This window comes from Ranitomeya imitator, chromosome 1 (assembly GCF_032444005.1).
Source record: "Ranitomeya imitator isolate aRanImi1 chromosome 1, aRanImi1.pri, whole genome shotgun sequence".
Lineage (NCBI taxonomy): Eukaryota > Metazoa > Chordata > Amphibia > Anura > Dendrobatidae > Ranitomeya > Ranitomeya imitator.
The window spans coordinates 361252328-361269920 of NC_091282.1; the positions used below are offsets into that span (position 1 = coordinate 361252328).

The window sequence follows — 17593 nt, forward strand, 5'->3', positions numbered from 1 at the left end:
ACTGGCCAAGTGTTGTACCTTTCACAACTGGAAATAGGACAGATGTGTAATATACTTGCTAAATTGTACATTTAAAATTCAGCACTATCCCGCCATTCTTGCCAAGCTATTTAATGATTGGAATGTTTTTTCTCCTGTCACAGGTTTACTGGATGTGACATGTGAACGAAAGTTCCAGATTAGTGTCTTCTTTCTGCACATACAGCATATAATCTCCATATACTCTATAATAATGGTATATCAATTTTACTGCCAAAAGATTTTAAGAAAATGATTCATGCCAACGAAACAGATTTTATCCTTGTTGGTTTTACACTGGGTTCTTGGGAACAGCGCGGCGTTTTCTTACTGTTTTTTATACTTTATGTGTCATCTCTTTTTGGAAACCTGTTAATTATTATTGCTATATGGTTGGACAAATGTCTTCATATTCCCATGTATTTTTTCCTCAGCAGCTTGGCTTTCTTAGACATTTGGTTCATATCATCTACGGTCCCTAAATTGCTCGCTATACTAGCATCAAACAATAAAATCATCTCTATATCAGGCTGTATCCTGCAGCTCTATTTCTACGTATCATTAGGGACTATAGAATTTTATCTTTTAGCTGTTATGTCAGTGGATCGTTATGTAGCAATTTCTCATCCATTGAGGTATCATTCAATCATTACCAACAAAGTCTGCCTTTGGTTAGTATGTATAGCTTGGGTATTTGGATTTATTTCTTTTATTTATCCTACAGTGTTAATGTTTGGTATGTCTTTCTGTGGTCCATATGAGATCAATCACTTCTTCTGCGATAGTTCGGCTATTGTAAAGATAAGTTGCTCTGATATATATCAGTTTAATATCATTTTTGCCAGTTTTGCCTCAGGTGTGATTTTGGGTTCTTTTTTTCTCTGTTTAATTTCCTATTGTAGTATTTTCTTTACCATATTTATGATACCCTCCACCAAGGGAAAAATCAAAGCTTTCTCAACTTGCGCCTCTCATTTTACAGTTGTCTCATTAGTTTATGGCAGTGCAATCTTTATCTATGTGCGACCAGTTGAAAGTTCCTCTCCTGATCTTAACAAAATTGTTGCCCTTCTTAACAGCGTCATGACACCAGTACTTAATCCATTTATATACACTTTGCGGAATAAACAGGTCCAGCAAGTATTCAGCAAAATCAAGCTGAAGATCATTTCTAACAAAATTCAATTATTTTAATAAGAAACCAAATTCACATTTCCACACCATCTTTGCTACACTAAGAAATTGCACCTTAAGTTGGGAACAGTGCTTACTGTCTACTGATACCATTCACAAAAGCAGGAATGTACTTTTCCTAGGATTAGTACAATCATAGCCAAAGGTTTGAGACTGAGACTAATTTTGGTTTTCCTAAAGTTTGCTGCTTTTAGATCTTTTAGTCAAATGTTACAATGGTTACTGAGGTACAATTATAAGCTTTTTTATAGGTTTTTAAACTTATTTATAAATACACCAAATGTAAGGAAAAACTCAATATTTAAGTATTTACAGCGTTGAACCTTATTTTTCAAGACTACTACAATTCACCCTGGTATGCAGGATATCAACTTCTGGGCCAAATCCTGGCTAATGACTACCCGTTATTGCGTAATCTGTGCTTAGAGTTTAACATTATTTCTGGGTTGTTTTGTTTGCTTTTTGAAGATTTATCACAGGTTCTCCATCAGAATGAAATCTGGGAAGTTTCCTGGCCAACATTGCAATGTTTAGCTCACCGAGCCCCTTAGTTATCACTTCATCATGCTGGAAAAGCATTGGTTCTTCACCGAATTGCCCCTGGATCGCAGAGGGAAGTTGCTCTTGGAGGATGTTTAGATACCATTCTTTATTCATGACATTGTTCTCAGGTAAATCTTTGAGTGAGCCCACTGCCTTGGATGAAAAGCATAAATGGGCTCTGGATGCCTATTTGTTCGACATGACTCATGGTAGTGCTCACCTTTTCTTCTCTACACAATCATTCTTTCAGATATCCCAAAAAGTCTTAAGTGGTATTTAAAACAGAAAATAACTTCACCCAAAATATAACTGTAAGCCCATCCTTTGAAGTCAAATTCTTACCTACCTGCAAAGATATTTTCTCTGATAAATCCCACTTCAGACTGTTTTGGACATCGGAAAGAATGTAAGCATTTTTTTATATTTCTTTTTATTGGCATTCCTATAATAAATGTTATAAAATAAAATCACATATTGGCCTCCAATAAGAGATTGGAACAACCAGATCAATGTTTTGTGATATATAAATTACTTAAAGGGTTAATAAGAATCAGAACTTAATCCCTATCCTTAGATAACCCCCAACGTTCCCAAGAATGGATCTGTAGATCCTAGGAAGCAGACTCTGTCGAGTCCGATTTTTAATGGTGATGAGGACCGCATAACCAACCCTCAGCTCCAGTAAGATAACATGAGTCTGCGCGTAAGCCTTAAACTTCTATTTAAATGTTTATTATTTCCATTTAATGTTCCTGTACTGCAAAATGTATCTATACAAAATTATAAATTATTTACTAGAAATTGCAGCCTACTGACTCTAACAAACTACAGAAGAAAACAAAATATGTAAGGACTAAGGAGTGAACCAAATAGGCAAAAAGTTTCCTGATGCTTTATTGTTTCTGATGCCATAATTCCCACATTCCAGAGATCTTTTCTGTGTTGCAAAAGTGCAGGGATTTTAATATTGACTTTACATAACAAAACTCTCAAATTGTGGTGTACACCACACATATAGTATATTTGAGAATTTTTGTCAGTTGCCACTTCTCTTTTCATTTTCTAAAAGTGAAAAGAGAACAGAGTTTAGTAGAAGGAGGCAGGAAATCCAGTATTCTGACAGATTTAAAGGGATATTTTTAGAATTACATTATTTTTCACAAAGCAAAGTAAATGCTTACTTGTTGCAAAGATACAAATGAAATCCAAATGACATTTCATTCTTGTTCAATATTCTTATCTGATAAAACTTCATTTCCCAACAGCACTTGCTACTCTAGAGTGTGTCAGGCTCAGTTTGGGGATTCAATCCGCTGAATTTCTGCTGTGAGGTCAGTTCCCCAGTCATCTGTGCTATTTTTTTTCTTCCCTGTCCAAATGCTAATGGTTCGTTATCTTTCTTCCCCCTCCTTGGTTTGCTCCTCTCCAGGTGTTTTCCATTTTTCCATTTTGATCTGCCTTATCACATTCTGGGTTGGGTTTTATATGTTCACCCTTCACTGCACTTCCCTGCTGGCTATGCCTCTAAGTGAACTTGGGTTTAGGAGTTCCAGCCCTTCAGCTAAAGGGTTTACCTTCCATGGTAAACACCAGTTGAATTCCTGCATTGAGTATGTTTGTTTTCCTTCCCAGTTCCCCTTCATTTCACTTCTTTAGGTTTCTTAGAGGTTACATTTATTCTATTTACTTTTGGCTCTGCTTAGGTTTGCCTCTCTATCCTACATGAACATGTCTTAATATTCTTACCCTTAGTTTGGTATCTTCCTACTCAATTTTCTCTCCTCTTGTTGCTAGTGGGTTGTGGTACGAAGTATGAGAAACCCTTCAATGGCCTTCAAAGGAGCCAGGTCCAAGGTAGTGTTTTTGAGTTGTGTGGACTTTCTAGTCTGTTCAGGGACTATTTGGGTGTGGGTACGGCATCTCCCTATAGTAGATCTTCCCTTTTAACAGGTGAGTTACATTCATAACACAATGTTAAAGATTACTTTCTATCTCTCTCCTGTGTTCTTGTGACTTGATCCACCTCTCTGAATTATCATCAAGCCAATCTAAGGCTGCTTTTACACTTGCCGTGTTTTTCCGTCCCCAATAGATTTCTATGAGGCCACAAAAACGAGCCTCTAAAAATGGTAGGATCGCCGTACGCCATATGGCCGTGAAAACAATTTCTAGCTTGCTCGATATTTTTCACAGCTTATGGACACAACAATGGAAGCTTGCCCAGTGTATTGATTTTGCTGTTCACCATGAAAATCGTATTTTCAGAACTGAAGAAAGTCTACTGGCAGAGTCCACACAATCACAGCAGCAGCAGTCTAGCAGCAGTGGTGGTTGAAGTACTTCTTTTGAGTTAAGTGAATTAAGCATGATTGCAGAAGAGAGTTCCAAAGGTCCTGCAGAAAGGGTGGTCAGTGTGGACATTCCGTCTCATCCAAGCACAAGTGGAGGGAGCCGTGGAAGAGGAGAGCTGCTGCTACTGCTTCTGCTGCTGCTGCCCTAGAAATGATGCCTCCATCTGAGAAATCCCAAGAGATCCTAGAATTTAAAAAAAAAAAACCAGAAGGCCCAGAGGAGGAGCTTTTAAAGAGCTTCAGCCCATATTTTCGCAATGTGCTCCCGGAAAACAAGCAGAGCTGCATTAGCATGATCAACAGTGTAATCTACATATGTTCCCATGAACCCCATCCGATTAATTTGGAGGAGGCTATGGATGAGTTTAAGCAGTCAACGAGGCCTAGAGTATGTGATTCTTTCATGCAGCATAAGGCTACTGCAACTCTGCCACAGTCTTCGGGGGTACATTGCAATATCAGGTCTCAACTAGTCTTTTTAGCACTCCTCAATCTTCGGAACATTCCCAGACAGGGATGCTTGAGCTTGACATCCCCAATTTCCTTAATAATAATAATAATAATAATAATTTTTATTTATATAGCGCCAACATATTCTGCAGCGCTTTACAAATTATAGAGAGGACTTGTACAGACAATAGACATTACAGCATAACAGAAATACAGTTCAAAACAGATACCAGGAGGAATGAGGGCCCTGCTCGCAAGCTTACAAACTATGAGGAAAAGGGGAGACATATATGAAATATGTGAATGGAATTGCAACCTGACCTGTTGTCATTACAAAAGCCTTTTTTTTAAGGCCATGTGGAAAATGTTTGTTTTTTGTATTTAAAAAATATTTCTGGACAAAATATTTTTACCGAAAAAACTATTTTGTTAAAATTTGTATAAAATTTAGCAAATGAACTTTGTGAGACTTTTTTTAGTGCGATATATAAGTCCAGGGAAATCACCTGCCACAATCCACACTTTGGGTCTTAACATTCATTTGATGAAATGGCGCCTGCTGCCAGGAGATGGCTCCCTCGGAAGACACAAAATAATCTGCAAAAACCTCTCGAATTGCAATTGTAGCTGCAGCAGGGTGACCAAAATTAACTTGCAGATCCGAGGGGTTGATTGCGTTGTTCAATGGAGTTTCCACAAAAAGCAAGTGGTCTTGGTTAACTTCATGCCGTCTAACATAATTGGGTAACACCACACACTCCTTCACAATATTTGCTGCACTCTCTGGCCCTATTTTTATGCAGCTCATGGGTACATGCCACTTCGCCGACAGGATCACAAAGGCACACTCAACGTACGTTCGTGCTCTAGTAAGTCTATAATTAAAGATCCTCTTCCGGGAATCTAAAGATCGTTGGGGAAATGGCCGCATGACATTTAGGGACAGTCCAAAACCCTCAACAACAACCAGGACATGGAAATTGATGGTTAGAGTAGTCCGGTAATGCAGCAGTTTCTGGGACATTTAATTGGTCGTTCCTCAAATGGTACTCAATTCGAGAGCTACTCCAGATCCTTGCATCAGATGTGCTGCCATAAGCCCCAAATGCTGACCATTACAAAATTATAAGTCCTGTCAGCAATAACCATTAGCACAATAGAAAAAAAAATGTTTATAATTACCGTAAGTTTTTGCCCTGTCTCCCCCACATACAGACCCCCAGTTGGACATTTAGTACAAATAATTAAATATACCACATTAGATGTGATTCAGCTGAAAGTACCTGGGATCTTGTAGTCCTGATGTGAGTTGGGGATCTTTATCTTGTCCGTGGTCATTATAAATGGACAAATTACAAATCTGGAGTTGCTAAGGGGAGCTGCATGGAAATTACAACCTTTACATCACTGAACTCTCAGCAGAAAGCAACAAACACTGCTCAATTAATTTCAGCCCGTGTATGCAGCCCCATTCTGCAGTATATCCACTCAGCCTATTAAAAACCCCATCCTGCAGTTTCTGTCCTTTCATCCCATCCATGCAGAGACTTATCCTACAATATATCAATATATCACTCCTTTCAGTTCCTCCAAGTGTAGAGAGCCCTATCATGTAGTATATCACTTATTTCAGTCCCTCTATACAGAGCATCATCCACATTACATCTCTCATTTCATCTCATTTGTATATAGCTTCTTCCTGCAGTACATGGCTTATTTGAGACCCATCTTGCAGTAAATCTCTCCTCTCGTCTACAGGTGCTTCTCACAAAATTACAATATCATCAAAAAGTTAATTTATTTCAGTTCTTTAATACAAAAGTGAAACTCATATATTATATAGAGTCATTACAAACAGAGTGATCTATTTCACGTGTTTAGTTCTGTTAATGTTAATAATGGCTTACAGCCAATAAAAAACCCAAGCTGTATATACTTGAATGCCTGTTGGATTAACGCATATCTGGTGATATCTATTTGTGTAATGAGGAAGGATGAGGTCTATGGATATGAACACCCACGAGAGGTGTGCAGGATTATTAGGCAGTTTGTTTTCCTCAGGCAAAATGAGCCAAAAAAAAGAGTTAACTCACTCTGTTAAGTAAAAAAAGATTTTTAAAGTCTTAGTCTGGTTTCACATTAGCGTTTGTGTACGCAGCGCATCATCTGCATGCACTTGCCAACATAGCATCTTTTATCCGCATCATCTTACGCATGACGGCAAAAAAAGTTGCGTGTGCATGAGTTAGTATGCATTTTGCATGTGTTTGTGTTTTTATGCGCATGTGTTCAATATTCCCAATGCTTTGCCAGTACATTTGGCTTGATGCTAGACACCCTATCAGTGTGTGTCATGGGATTTCTATATATAGACACATTGCACTGATGAAATCCTAGTCTTTTGATGCTGTTTCTAGCTGAACATTGGATCTGATTAGCAAAGAGAGCTTCATCTTCATGCTAAATCTGGATATGTCTTTGAAATTGGCTCATGCCTTTGCTGTGGCTTACAAGTGCAAAGAAGGAGAAGGATCAACTGGAATAGACAATCACTCATTCCTGCCCTTCCTGGACCTGAGCAAACGCAGCTGCTAGTCTGTAGAGTCTCCAGTCTGTTTATGCCACAAATTGCTGAGAGAAGTCTGCATAAGCCAAGAGAGAAACATTCGTTAATGCAAGCTTTAGTGCATGGTAGGTCTCTTCCTGTCTCTGCCACCACTGGATCGGCTGACTCAACAGTTCATGCAATTGTGCTGCAGTCTTTGCAAAATCCTTTATAAATCTTCTATAATATCCTGACAAATCCAGGAATGCTCTCAGCATTCTCAATGTGATGGATGTAGGCTGCTCCTGCACAACAACAACCTTCTCTTTTGTTGGATACACACCTTCCCTGGAAACTGTATGCCCCAGGTCATCTATTTCCTTCTGGAACAGATGTCACTTTCAAGGTTTTATCTTCAGCCCATGTTTCTGTAGCCGCTCTAGCACCTGCCTGAGTCTAGCGAGATGCTCTTAAAACATGATAGAGTATATTATGATATCATCCAGGTATACTTGGGTTGTCTCAAAGTTCAATTCTCTAAAACACCTTTCCATCAACTGCCGAAACATCCGTGGGGCATGAATCCTAAATGGTATCCGTTTAAACTCAAAAAATTCCATAGGGTGGATAAAGGTTGTCTTCTGCCAGTCCCATTCGGCAATGGGGACTTGCCAATTACCACTTGCCAAATCGAGGCAGGAGAAATACCTAGCTCTTTCTAGTTCCAACAGGGACCCTTCTATCCTCAGCAAAGGGTACAAATCGCAGACCACGCAGGTGTTCAGCTGATGATAATCCATAATTGGCGTAGCCCAGGGACTCTGGCTTTCTCAAATCACCCTGTTTTGTAGCATGTGAGCTAGCAGATCCTTCATTCACTTATTGGTACATCTGGTGCACAATCTGACAACATCTCTCCCACATCAGTGCCATATTTCCTGTCACTTTGGTAACTCACATGCCTCTTCAGCGCCACCCTACTTACCATGGTCACTCTGTGGCTTCTCCTTGTGTCAGGACGGCTTGCTGAATTTTGCCTATTGCATCACTGATGCATTTGAATGTGTTTCTATTTGGCTTTAGGGAGCGTGGATAGTCTCTGCAGGAATTTAACTATGTTGTGTCCTGTGGATGTTAGGTTCCCCAGCCATCCTGTGCCAGCAGTCTCTTTATTAGGCAGCTCTTAGAGTGGTGCATGGTGTCTACCAGCTGCCCAGCCTATCGTCACCACTAGAGGCCCTAGTGAAGACCCAGTAGTCTGAACTCACGGTAAAGTGGGTCCACACACGCACGCTAGTGTTACATTTCCCATAGATCTCTCTTGCTGAACTGCCTTTGTACTCCAAAAGTTGTCATCGTGTCGGGTGAGCTCTACCTGCCATTGCCCCAACAGGTCTTCCACCTTTCACACTTGTGGAGATGAAAACTCAGATAGATCTGCTTCCATCTGTTCCAGGACATCATGGCCATTCCTTGCCTCGTGCCCTCTCTTCCTCTATTTTATAGACACTAACAAGGTCCGTGTATCCTCATCCACATAACCCTGGGAGTGGTTACCACTACTTTTTCCAGGGCCTGAGAGGTGACTGGAAACCTCTGAAAATAACTGTCCTGGATCAGCTACTAAAATACTCTTTTGCTGGAGAGATGTCGTGTCGTTCACCTCCAGTCACTCCCTCGCCGGATATCTGCCAAGAACTGCTTTACCTGACATTCATTTCCAATGTCATGAGTAGGGTTGAGCGAAACGGGTTGAAATTTTTCAAAAGTCGCCGACTTTTGGCAAGGTCGGGTTTCATGAAACCCGACCCCAGTGTGGGGTCGGCCATGAAGTCGGCGATCTTTTGAATCTAGAATCGGAATTCCGATACCGATTCCCGATATGTTTAAGATATCGGGAATTGGTATCGGAATTCAGATTTAAGTGTAAAATAAAAAGTTAAAATAAAAAATATCGCAATACTTACCCTCTGACGTGCCCTGGTACTAACCGGGAACCTTCCTTCCTTAGAATCAGCCTTCCAGGACCTTGCGGTGACGTCGCGGTGACGTCGCGGCTTGTGATTGGCCGCGCGGCCGCCCATGTGACCGCTCGCACGACCAATCACAAGCCGCGACGTCACCGCGACGTCACCGAAGGTCCTGGAAGGGCTGATTCTTAGGAAGGAAGGATGCCGGAAAGAAGCAGGGCGCATCCGAGGGTGAGTATATTCCTATTAGGTATATACTCACCCTCGGACGCGCCCTGCTTCTTTCCGACAGCCTTCCTTCCTAAGAATCAGCCCTTCCAGGACCTTCGGTGACGTCGCGGCTTGTGATTGGTCACGCGAGCGGTCACATGGGCGGCCGCGCGGCCAATCACAAGCCGCGACGTCACCGCGACGTCACCGCAAGGTCCTGGAAGGCTGATTCTAAGGAAGGAAGGTTCCCGGTTAGTACCAGGGCGCGTCAGAGTGTAAGTATTGCGATATTTTTTATTTTAATTCTTTATTTTACACTAAAATATGGATCGCAGGGCCTGAAGGAGAGTTTCCGCTCCTTCAGACCCTGGGAACCATGGAAACCCAATGCACTGCATTGGGTTTCAGGTTTCGGCCGACCCCGACCCCGACTTTTTTATAGGATCGGCCGATTTCACAAAGTCGGGTTTCGTGAAACCCGACCCGATCCTATAAAAGTAAAGGTCGCTCAACCCTAGTCATGAGTGGTCATTTCCCAATGGGTCCCTTCACCAGCACAATACCCTTCTTCCCTATATTCTGTCCACATACCCATATGTCCATCCATACCACTCCTGCTACTGGGATAAGTAACTGGTTTGCAGCAATCAGTTGAATGGTTTGGCCTCCTTCTCAATTAGGTGACGTTTGATAATTACTGACAGAAATAAGCTTCTAGCATGGTAGTCACCTGAGACACTGTATCCATCAGATAACGAATCCTCTGTCAATTCAGCTCAGCCAACGTAGTGGGACTCTCAGAAATGATGTCTTTGGAGCTTTCAAGCCCCCTTGCAGGGAGACCTGGCCCTGCAATGTTGCTCCCTCACTGAAAGGCATCTTAGTTTAAAGGCCACTATCATTATTGGCTGTCTCTAGTTGTTTAATCCCTGTTCCATTCCTCTTGAAGTCCAGCACTCAATTCTACATCCATCTCTTCCTTCACTTGGACCTATGAATCCGGGTTCTAGATTGCTAGTTTGAGTTCTGTTAATTGTTATACTGTTTTAAGTCAGTTCCATAGAAAACAAAATTAAAAAAGAAAAAGAAATACAAACAATACAAAAAAAACAAAATCAGTGTTTGATTACTACTCCCTTGCCTCTTCAACCAATACTGATATGTCCATCTCTTCCTCCACTTGGACCTACGCCTCCTGGTTCTAGATTACTAGTTTTAGTTTTGATAATTATAGGCCATTTTATGTCATTTCCATTAAAAAACAGTGTTGGATTACTTTTTCCTTGCCTCTTCCACCTACACATCCATTTCTTCCTCCACTTGGACCTGAGCCTCCTAGTTCTAGGTTACTAGCTTTAGTTTTGATATTTCTAGGTTGTTATTAAGTCAGTTCCATTAAAAAGCATACAAAAAGATATGAAAACTATGAAAATATTGGATTTTCCTCCCTTGCCCCTTCCACCTATACCACCACATCCACTTCCTCCTCAACTTGGACCTATGCCTCCTGGTTCTAGATTGCTAATTTGAACCTTGTTAATTGTAAGATGCTTTAAGTTAGTTCCATGAAAAAACAATAAAAACAGAAAAATACAAAATCCCCCTCCAAACCAGTGTTGGATTAATCCTCCATTGCCTTTTCTGTCTATACTGCTACGTCCATCTCTCCATTTGGACCAACGTCTCTTGGTTCTAGATTGCTTGTTTTAGTTTTGATAATTGTAGGCTGTTTTAAGTCAGTCCCATTAAAAAAAATAGTGCTTGATTACTCCTTTCTTGCATCTTCCACCTATACTGTTACGTCCATCACTTCATCTACAAGGACCTGCCCCTGCTGGTTCTAGATTGCTAGCTTTAGTTTTGTTATTTCTAATATAAAAACTATGATAAAAAATGCAAAAAAAAATTAAAAATTGGATTACTCCTCTCTTGCCTCTTCCACCTATATTACCACGTCCACCTCCACCTCCACTTGGACCTGTTCCTCCTGGTTCAAGATTATTATATTTTATTTCTGCTCTGCTTAGCACAGGGAATGGACGTGACTGTAGTGAGGGTATTAGGTTTTGCTTTGTGCAGTTTTGCAAAAACTCCCTCTATGTGTACTCTGTACCCATATCGGTGGTATTACTGTGTGTACCAAAACGTTTTTACAATCTGCAACCATGTAGGAGACAATGATGTGGGTCTAAATACATTTTTCTACTCTTTTGGAACCATGTCTGTGATAGTACTGTGCCAAAGCTTCTGTTTGTACTCTTCAATGATGTCTATAATAGTACTGTACCAAAAGCCACTATGTGTATTTTGCAACCCATATCTGTGGGAGTACTGAGCTTTTAAGCCGCTGTATGCACTCTGCGACCCATATATGTGGGAGTACTGAGCCTTTAAGCCACTGTGTTTACTCTGTAACCCATATCTATGGGATTAATGTACCAAAAGCTGCTGTGTGTACTATGCATTCGAGTCTGTATGAGCAATGTGCATAAGAAATAATTCTACTTAGCAGCCTTTTCGTTGCCACTTGTAGGCCAATTAAATCATTTTTCGGGACCGCTGTATTTTCTAGTACCGTATATACCCGAGTATAAGCCGAGATTTTCAGCCCATTTTTGGGGGCTGAAAGTCCCCCTCTCGGCTTATACTCGAGTCATACCCAGGGGTCGGCAGGGGAGGGGGAGCCGGGGCTGTCTAATTATACTCACCTACTCCTGGCGCGGTCCCTTTTCCCCGGAGCCGGCAGCTTCTTCCTGTACTGAGCGGTCACATGGTACCGCTCATTGCAGTAATTAATATGCGACTCCACCCCTATGGAAGGTGGAACCACATATTCATTACTGTAATGAGCGGTAACGGTGACCACTCAGTAGAGGAAGAAGCAGCAGTGCCAGGAAGCAGGGACTGCACAGTGCCAGGAGCAGGTGAGTGTAACTGGGAGGGGAGTGCTGCGCTGCGCGATATTCACCTGCTCCTCGTTCCAGCCGCCGCCGCTGTCTTCAGCAGTGACGCTCAGGTCAGAGGGCGCGGTGACATAGTTAGTGCGCGCCCTCTGCCTGAACGTCAGTGCTGAAGATGGAGTGGCGCCGGAACGAAATCAGGTGAATATTGAAAGTGTCGGGGGCCTGAGCGATGGAGAGGTGAGTATGTGATTTTTTTTTATTGCAGCAACAGCAAATGGGGCAAGTGTCTGTATGGAGCATCTTATGGGGTCATATTGTTTGTGCAGCACTATATGTGGCAAGTATCTGTATAGAGCATTTTATGGGGCCATAACATTTGTGCAGCACTATATGGGGCAAGTGGCTGTATAGAACATCTTATGGGGCCATAACATTTTTGTGCAGCACTACAATGGGGCAAGAGTCTGTATAGAGCATCTTATGGGGCCATAACGTCTGTGCAGCACTGTATGGGGCAAGTGTCTGTATAGAGCATCTTATGGGGCCAAAACGTTTGTGCAGCACTATAATGGGGCAAGTGTCTATATGGAGCATCTTATGGGGCCATAACGTTTGAGCAGTACTATAATGGGGCAAGTGTCTGTATAGATCCTCTTATAGGGCCATAACGTTTGTGCAGCACTATATGGGGCAAGTGTCTCTATAGGGCCATAATCAACGTTTGTTCAGCACTATATGGGGCAAATGTCTGTATGGAGCATCTTATGGGGCCATAATGTTTGTGCAGCACTATAATGGGGCAAGTGCCTGTATAGAGCCTCTTATGGGGCCACAACGTTTGTGCAGCACTATATGGGGCAAGTGTCTTTATAGGGCCATAATCAAGGTTTGTGCAGCACTATATGGGGCAAATATCTTTATGGAGCATTTTATAGGGCCATAATCAACATTTTTGTAGCATTATATTGGACAAATGTGTCTATGGGGCATCTTATAGGGCCATTATTAACCTTTATGCAGGATTATATGGGGCATATATTAATATGGAGCATCTTATGGGGCCCATCATAAACTTTATGGATCATTATATGGGGCTCCTGATTCAATATGAATATTCAAAAACACTTAACATACTGATGTCTCAATTAATTTTACTTTTATTGGTATCTATTTTTACTTTTGACATTTACCGGTAGCTGCTGCATTTCCCACCCTAGGCTTATACTCGAGTCATTAAGTTTTCCCAGTTTTTTGTGGCAAAATTAGGGGGGTCGGCTTATACTCGGGTCGGCTTATACTCGAGTATATACGATAATCTGACAGTTTTCTTAAATTTGTATCCATTAGCCTTCTGACTGAGCCCTTTGAAGAACTGCTTCAATGTTTGCTCCAGAAGCAGTGTGAAAGACTGGTGAAAAGCATGCCAAGACACATGAAAGCTTTGATTAAAAATCATGGTTATTCCACAAAATATTGATTTCTGAACTCTTCCTGAGTTAAAACATTATTATTGTTGTTTCTAAATGATTATGAACTTGTTTTCTTTGCATTATTTGAGGTCTGAAAGAACTGTTTTTTTTTATTTTGACCATTTCTCCATTTCAGAAAAAAATACAAAATTTATTGCTTGGAAATTTGGACACATGCTGTCAGAAGTTTCTAGAATAAATGAACAATTTACATTTTACTCAAAAATTAACTATAAAGAGAAAAATCAGACAAACTGAACATTTTTCAGTAGTCTCTTAATTTTTGCCAGAGCTGTAGATTTCAGTCTAAGAGAGGATGCACATTAGATTTCCATACAGATGAAGACTTTAGTCTAAGAGAGGATTTGCATTAGGTTAGGTCCTGGAAACGAGAATAGCCTTAACATGGCTTCCAGGTATTGACCAATTTATGCGCCAAGCATTCTCAATTTTTCATATTTCTAGTGCAGTAATGCAAGTAAATTTTCATATTTCATATTTGCATGCTATGGTGCTACAGAGTGCTGCTTTATTTGTTTGATTGCAAATGAGTTGGGCACTATAGGTAAGCACCGGTTAGCCCCTTCCCGACCTTTGACGCAGCGTATGCATCATGAAAACCCGTGCCAATCCGACCTGTGACGCAGCATATGCGTCATGGTCGGATCGTGTTCCTGCACGCTGGGTGAAAGGGTTAACTTCAATTTCACCCGACCTACAGGGACAGGGGGAGTGGTACTTTAGCCCAGGGGGGTGGCTTTGCCCCCCGTGGCTACGATCGCTCTGATTGGCTGTTGAAAGTGAAACAGCCAATCAGAGCAATCTGTAATATTTCACCTATGAAAATTAGTGAAATATTACAATCCAGCCATGGCCGATGCTGCAATAGCATCGGCCATGGCTGGAGACCCCAATCTGCCCCCCCCGACTGACGGCGGCGATCTGCAGCCGCCGTCAGTGTTCCCTACCCCTCCGTCCTGTCCTAAGCACCTTCCTCTCCCCTAAGTCCCTCCCCCGTCCTCCCCTCCGCCCCCCCCCCCCCCCCCGCTGTCCCATCGCACCCCCCTATACTTACCTAGTCCCTGTGTCCCTCCCGGTGTCCTCAGTCTTCTCGCATGTGCGCCGCCATCTTGCCGGCCGGCAGATTCATTCCCTGTACATTTTGATCGCTGTGATAGGTTCTATCACAGCAATCAAAATAAAAAAAAGTAAATAAACCCTCCCGTTATCCCCCCATAGGTAAGGAAAATAATAAAATATAGAAAATATATTTATTTTTGTTTTTCCGTTAGGATTAGGGTTAGGGGTAGGGTTAGGTTTGCACTTAGGGGTAGGGTTAGGTTTGCACTTAGGGTTAGGGTTGCACTTAGGGTTAGGGTTGCACTTAGGCTTGCACTTAGGGCTAGGGTTGCACTTAGGGTTAGGATTGCAATTAGCGTTAGGGTTGCACTTAGGGTTGCACTTAGGGTTAGGGTTGCACTTAGAGATAGGGTTGCACTTAGGGTTGCACTTAGAGTTAGGGTTGCACTTAGAGATAGGGTTGCACTTAGGGTTGCACTTAGGGTTAGGGTTGCACTTAGGGTTAGGGTTGCACTTAGGGATTGGGTTGCACTTAGGGATTGGGTTGCACTTAGGGTTGCACTTAGGGTTAGGGTTGCACTTAGAGATAGGGTTGCACTTAGGGTTGCACTTAGGGTTAGGGTTGCACTTAGAGAGAGGGTTGCACTTAGGGTTGCACTTAGGGTTAGGGTTGCACTTAGGGATTGGGTTGCACTTAGGGCTAGGGTTGCACTTAGGGCTAGGGTTGCACTTAGGGTTAGGGTTGCACTTAGGGTTGCACTTAGGGTTAGGGTTGCACTTAGGGTTAGGGTTGCACTTAGATATAGGGTTGCACTTAGGGTTGCACTTAGGGTTAGGGTTGCACTTAGGGTTGCACTTAGGGTTAGGGTTGCACTTAGGGTTAGGGTTGCACTTAGATATAGGGTTGCACTTAGGGTTGCACTTAGGGTTGCACTTAGGGTTAGGGTTGCACTTAGAGATAGGGTTGCACTTAGGGTTGCACTTAGGGTTAGGGTTGCACTTAGGATTAGGGTTGCCCTTAGAGATAGGGTTGCACTTAGGGTTAGGGTTGCACTTAGGGATTGGGTTGCACTTAGGGATAGGGTTGCACTTAGGGATAGGGTTGCACTTAGGGTTGCACTTAGGGCTAGGGTTGCACTTAGGGCTAGGGTTGCACTTAGGGTTAGGGTTGCACTTAGGGCTAGGGTTGCACTTAGAGATAGGGTTGCACTTAGGGTTGCACTTAGGGTTAGGGTTGCACTTAGGGCTAGGGTTGCACTTAGGGCTAGGGTTGCACTTAGGCCTAGGGTTAGAATTAGGGTTACAATTAGGGTTAGAATTAGGGCTAGGGTTGGAATTAGGGTTAGAATTAGGCTATGTTCACACGGTGCGGATTTGGCTGCGGATCCACAGCGGATTGGTTGCTGCGGATTCGTAGCAGTTTTCCATCACGTTTACAGTTCCACGTAAAACTATGAAAAACCAAATCCGCTGTGCCCATGGTGCGGAAAGTACAGCGCAGAAACGCTGCGTTGTATTTTCCGCAGCATGTCAATTCTTTGTGCGGATTCCGCAGCGTTTTACACCTGCTCCATAATAGGAATCCGCAGGTGAAATCCACACAAAAAACACTGGAAATCCACGGTAAATCCACAGGCAAAGCGCAGTGTGTTTTACCTGCAGATTTTTCAAAAACGGTGCAGAAAACCCCCCACACAAATCCGTAACGTTGGTACATAGCCTTAGGGTTAGGTTTGGAATTAGAGTTAGGGTTGGAATTAGGGTTAAGACTAGGGTTAGGGGTGTGTTGGGGTTAGGGTTGTGGTTAGGGTTGGGATTAGGGTTAGGGGTGTGTTGGGGTTAGTGTTGGAGTTAGAATTGAGGGTTTTCCACTGTTTAGGCACATCAGGGGGTCTCAAATGCGACATGGCGCCACCATTGATTCCAGTCAATCTTGCGTTGAAAAAGTAAAATGGTGCTCTCTCCCTTCCGAGCCCCGACGTGTGCCCAAACAGTGGTTTACCCCCACATATGGGGTACTAGCGTACTCAGAAGAAACTGGACAACAACTTTTGGGGTCCAATTTCTCCTGTAACCCTTGGGAAAATAAAAAATTGCCGGCTAAATAATTATTTTTGAGGAAAGAAAAATTATTTTTTATTTTCACGGCTCTGCGTTATAAACTTCTGTGAAGCACTTGGGGGTTCAAAGTGCTCACCACACATCTAGATAAGTTCCTTTGGGGGTCTAGTTTCAAAAATGGGGTCACTTCTGAGGGGTGTCTGCTGTTTAGGCACATCAGGGGCTCTGCAAAAGCAACGTGACGCCCGCAGAGCATTCCATCAAAGTCTGCATTTCAAAACGTCACTACTTCCCTTCCAAACCCTGACGTGTGCCCAAACAGTGGTTTACCCCCACATATGGGGTATCAGCGGACTCAGGAGAAACTGGACAATAACTTTTGGGGACAAATTTTCCCTGTTACCCTGGGAAAATAAAAAATTGTGGGCTGAAAAATCATTTTTGAGAAAAGAAAAATTATTTTTTATTTTCATGGCTCTGCGTTATAAACTTCTGTGAAGCACTTGGGGGGTTCAAAGAGCTCACCACACATCTAGATTTGTTCCTTTGGGGGTCTAGTTTCCAAAATGGGGTCACTTGTGGGGGAGCTCCAATGTTTAGGCACACAGGGGCTCTCCAAACGTGACATGGTGTCCGCTAACGATGGAGATAATTTTCCATTCAAAATGTCAAATGGCGCGCTTTCCCTTCCGAGCCTTGCCGTGTGCCCAAACAGTGGTTTACCCCCACATATGAGGTATCGGCGTACTCGGGAGAAATTGCCCAACAAATTTTATGATCTATTTTATCCTATTGCCCA

General features: G+C 42.4%; 1 protein-coding gene across 1 annotated transcript; it reads left to right on the forward strand.

The window, feature by feature from the left end:
- Positions 1 to 270: 270 nt before the first annotated feature.
- Positions 271 to 1212, forward strand: LOC138667539 (olfactory receptor 6F1-like). Its single transcript, XM_069755725.1, has one exon. The coding sequence runs from the start codon at positions 271 to 273 to the stop codon at positions 1210 to 1212; it is 942 nt and encodes a 313-aa protein (XP_069611826.1).
- The last annotated feature ends 16381 nt before the right edge of the window (positions 1213 to 17593 follow it).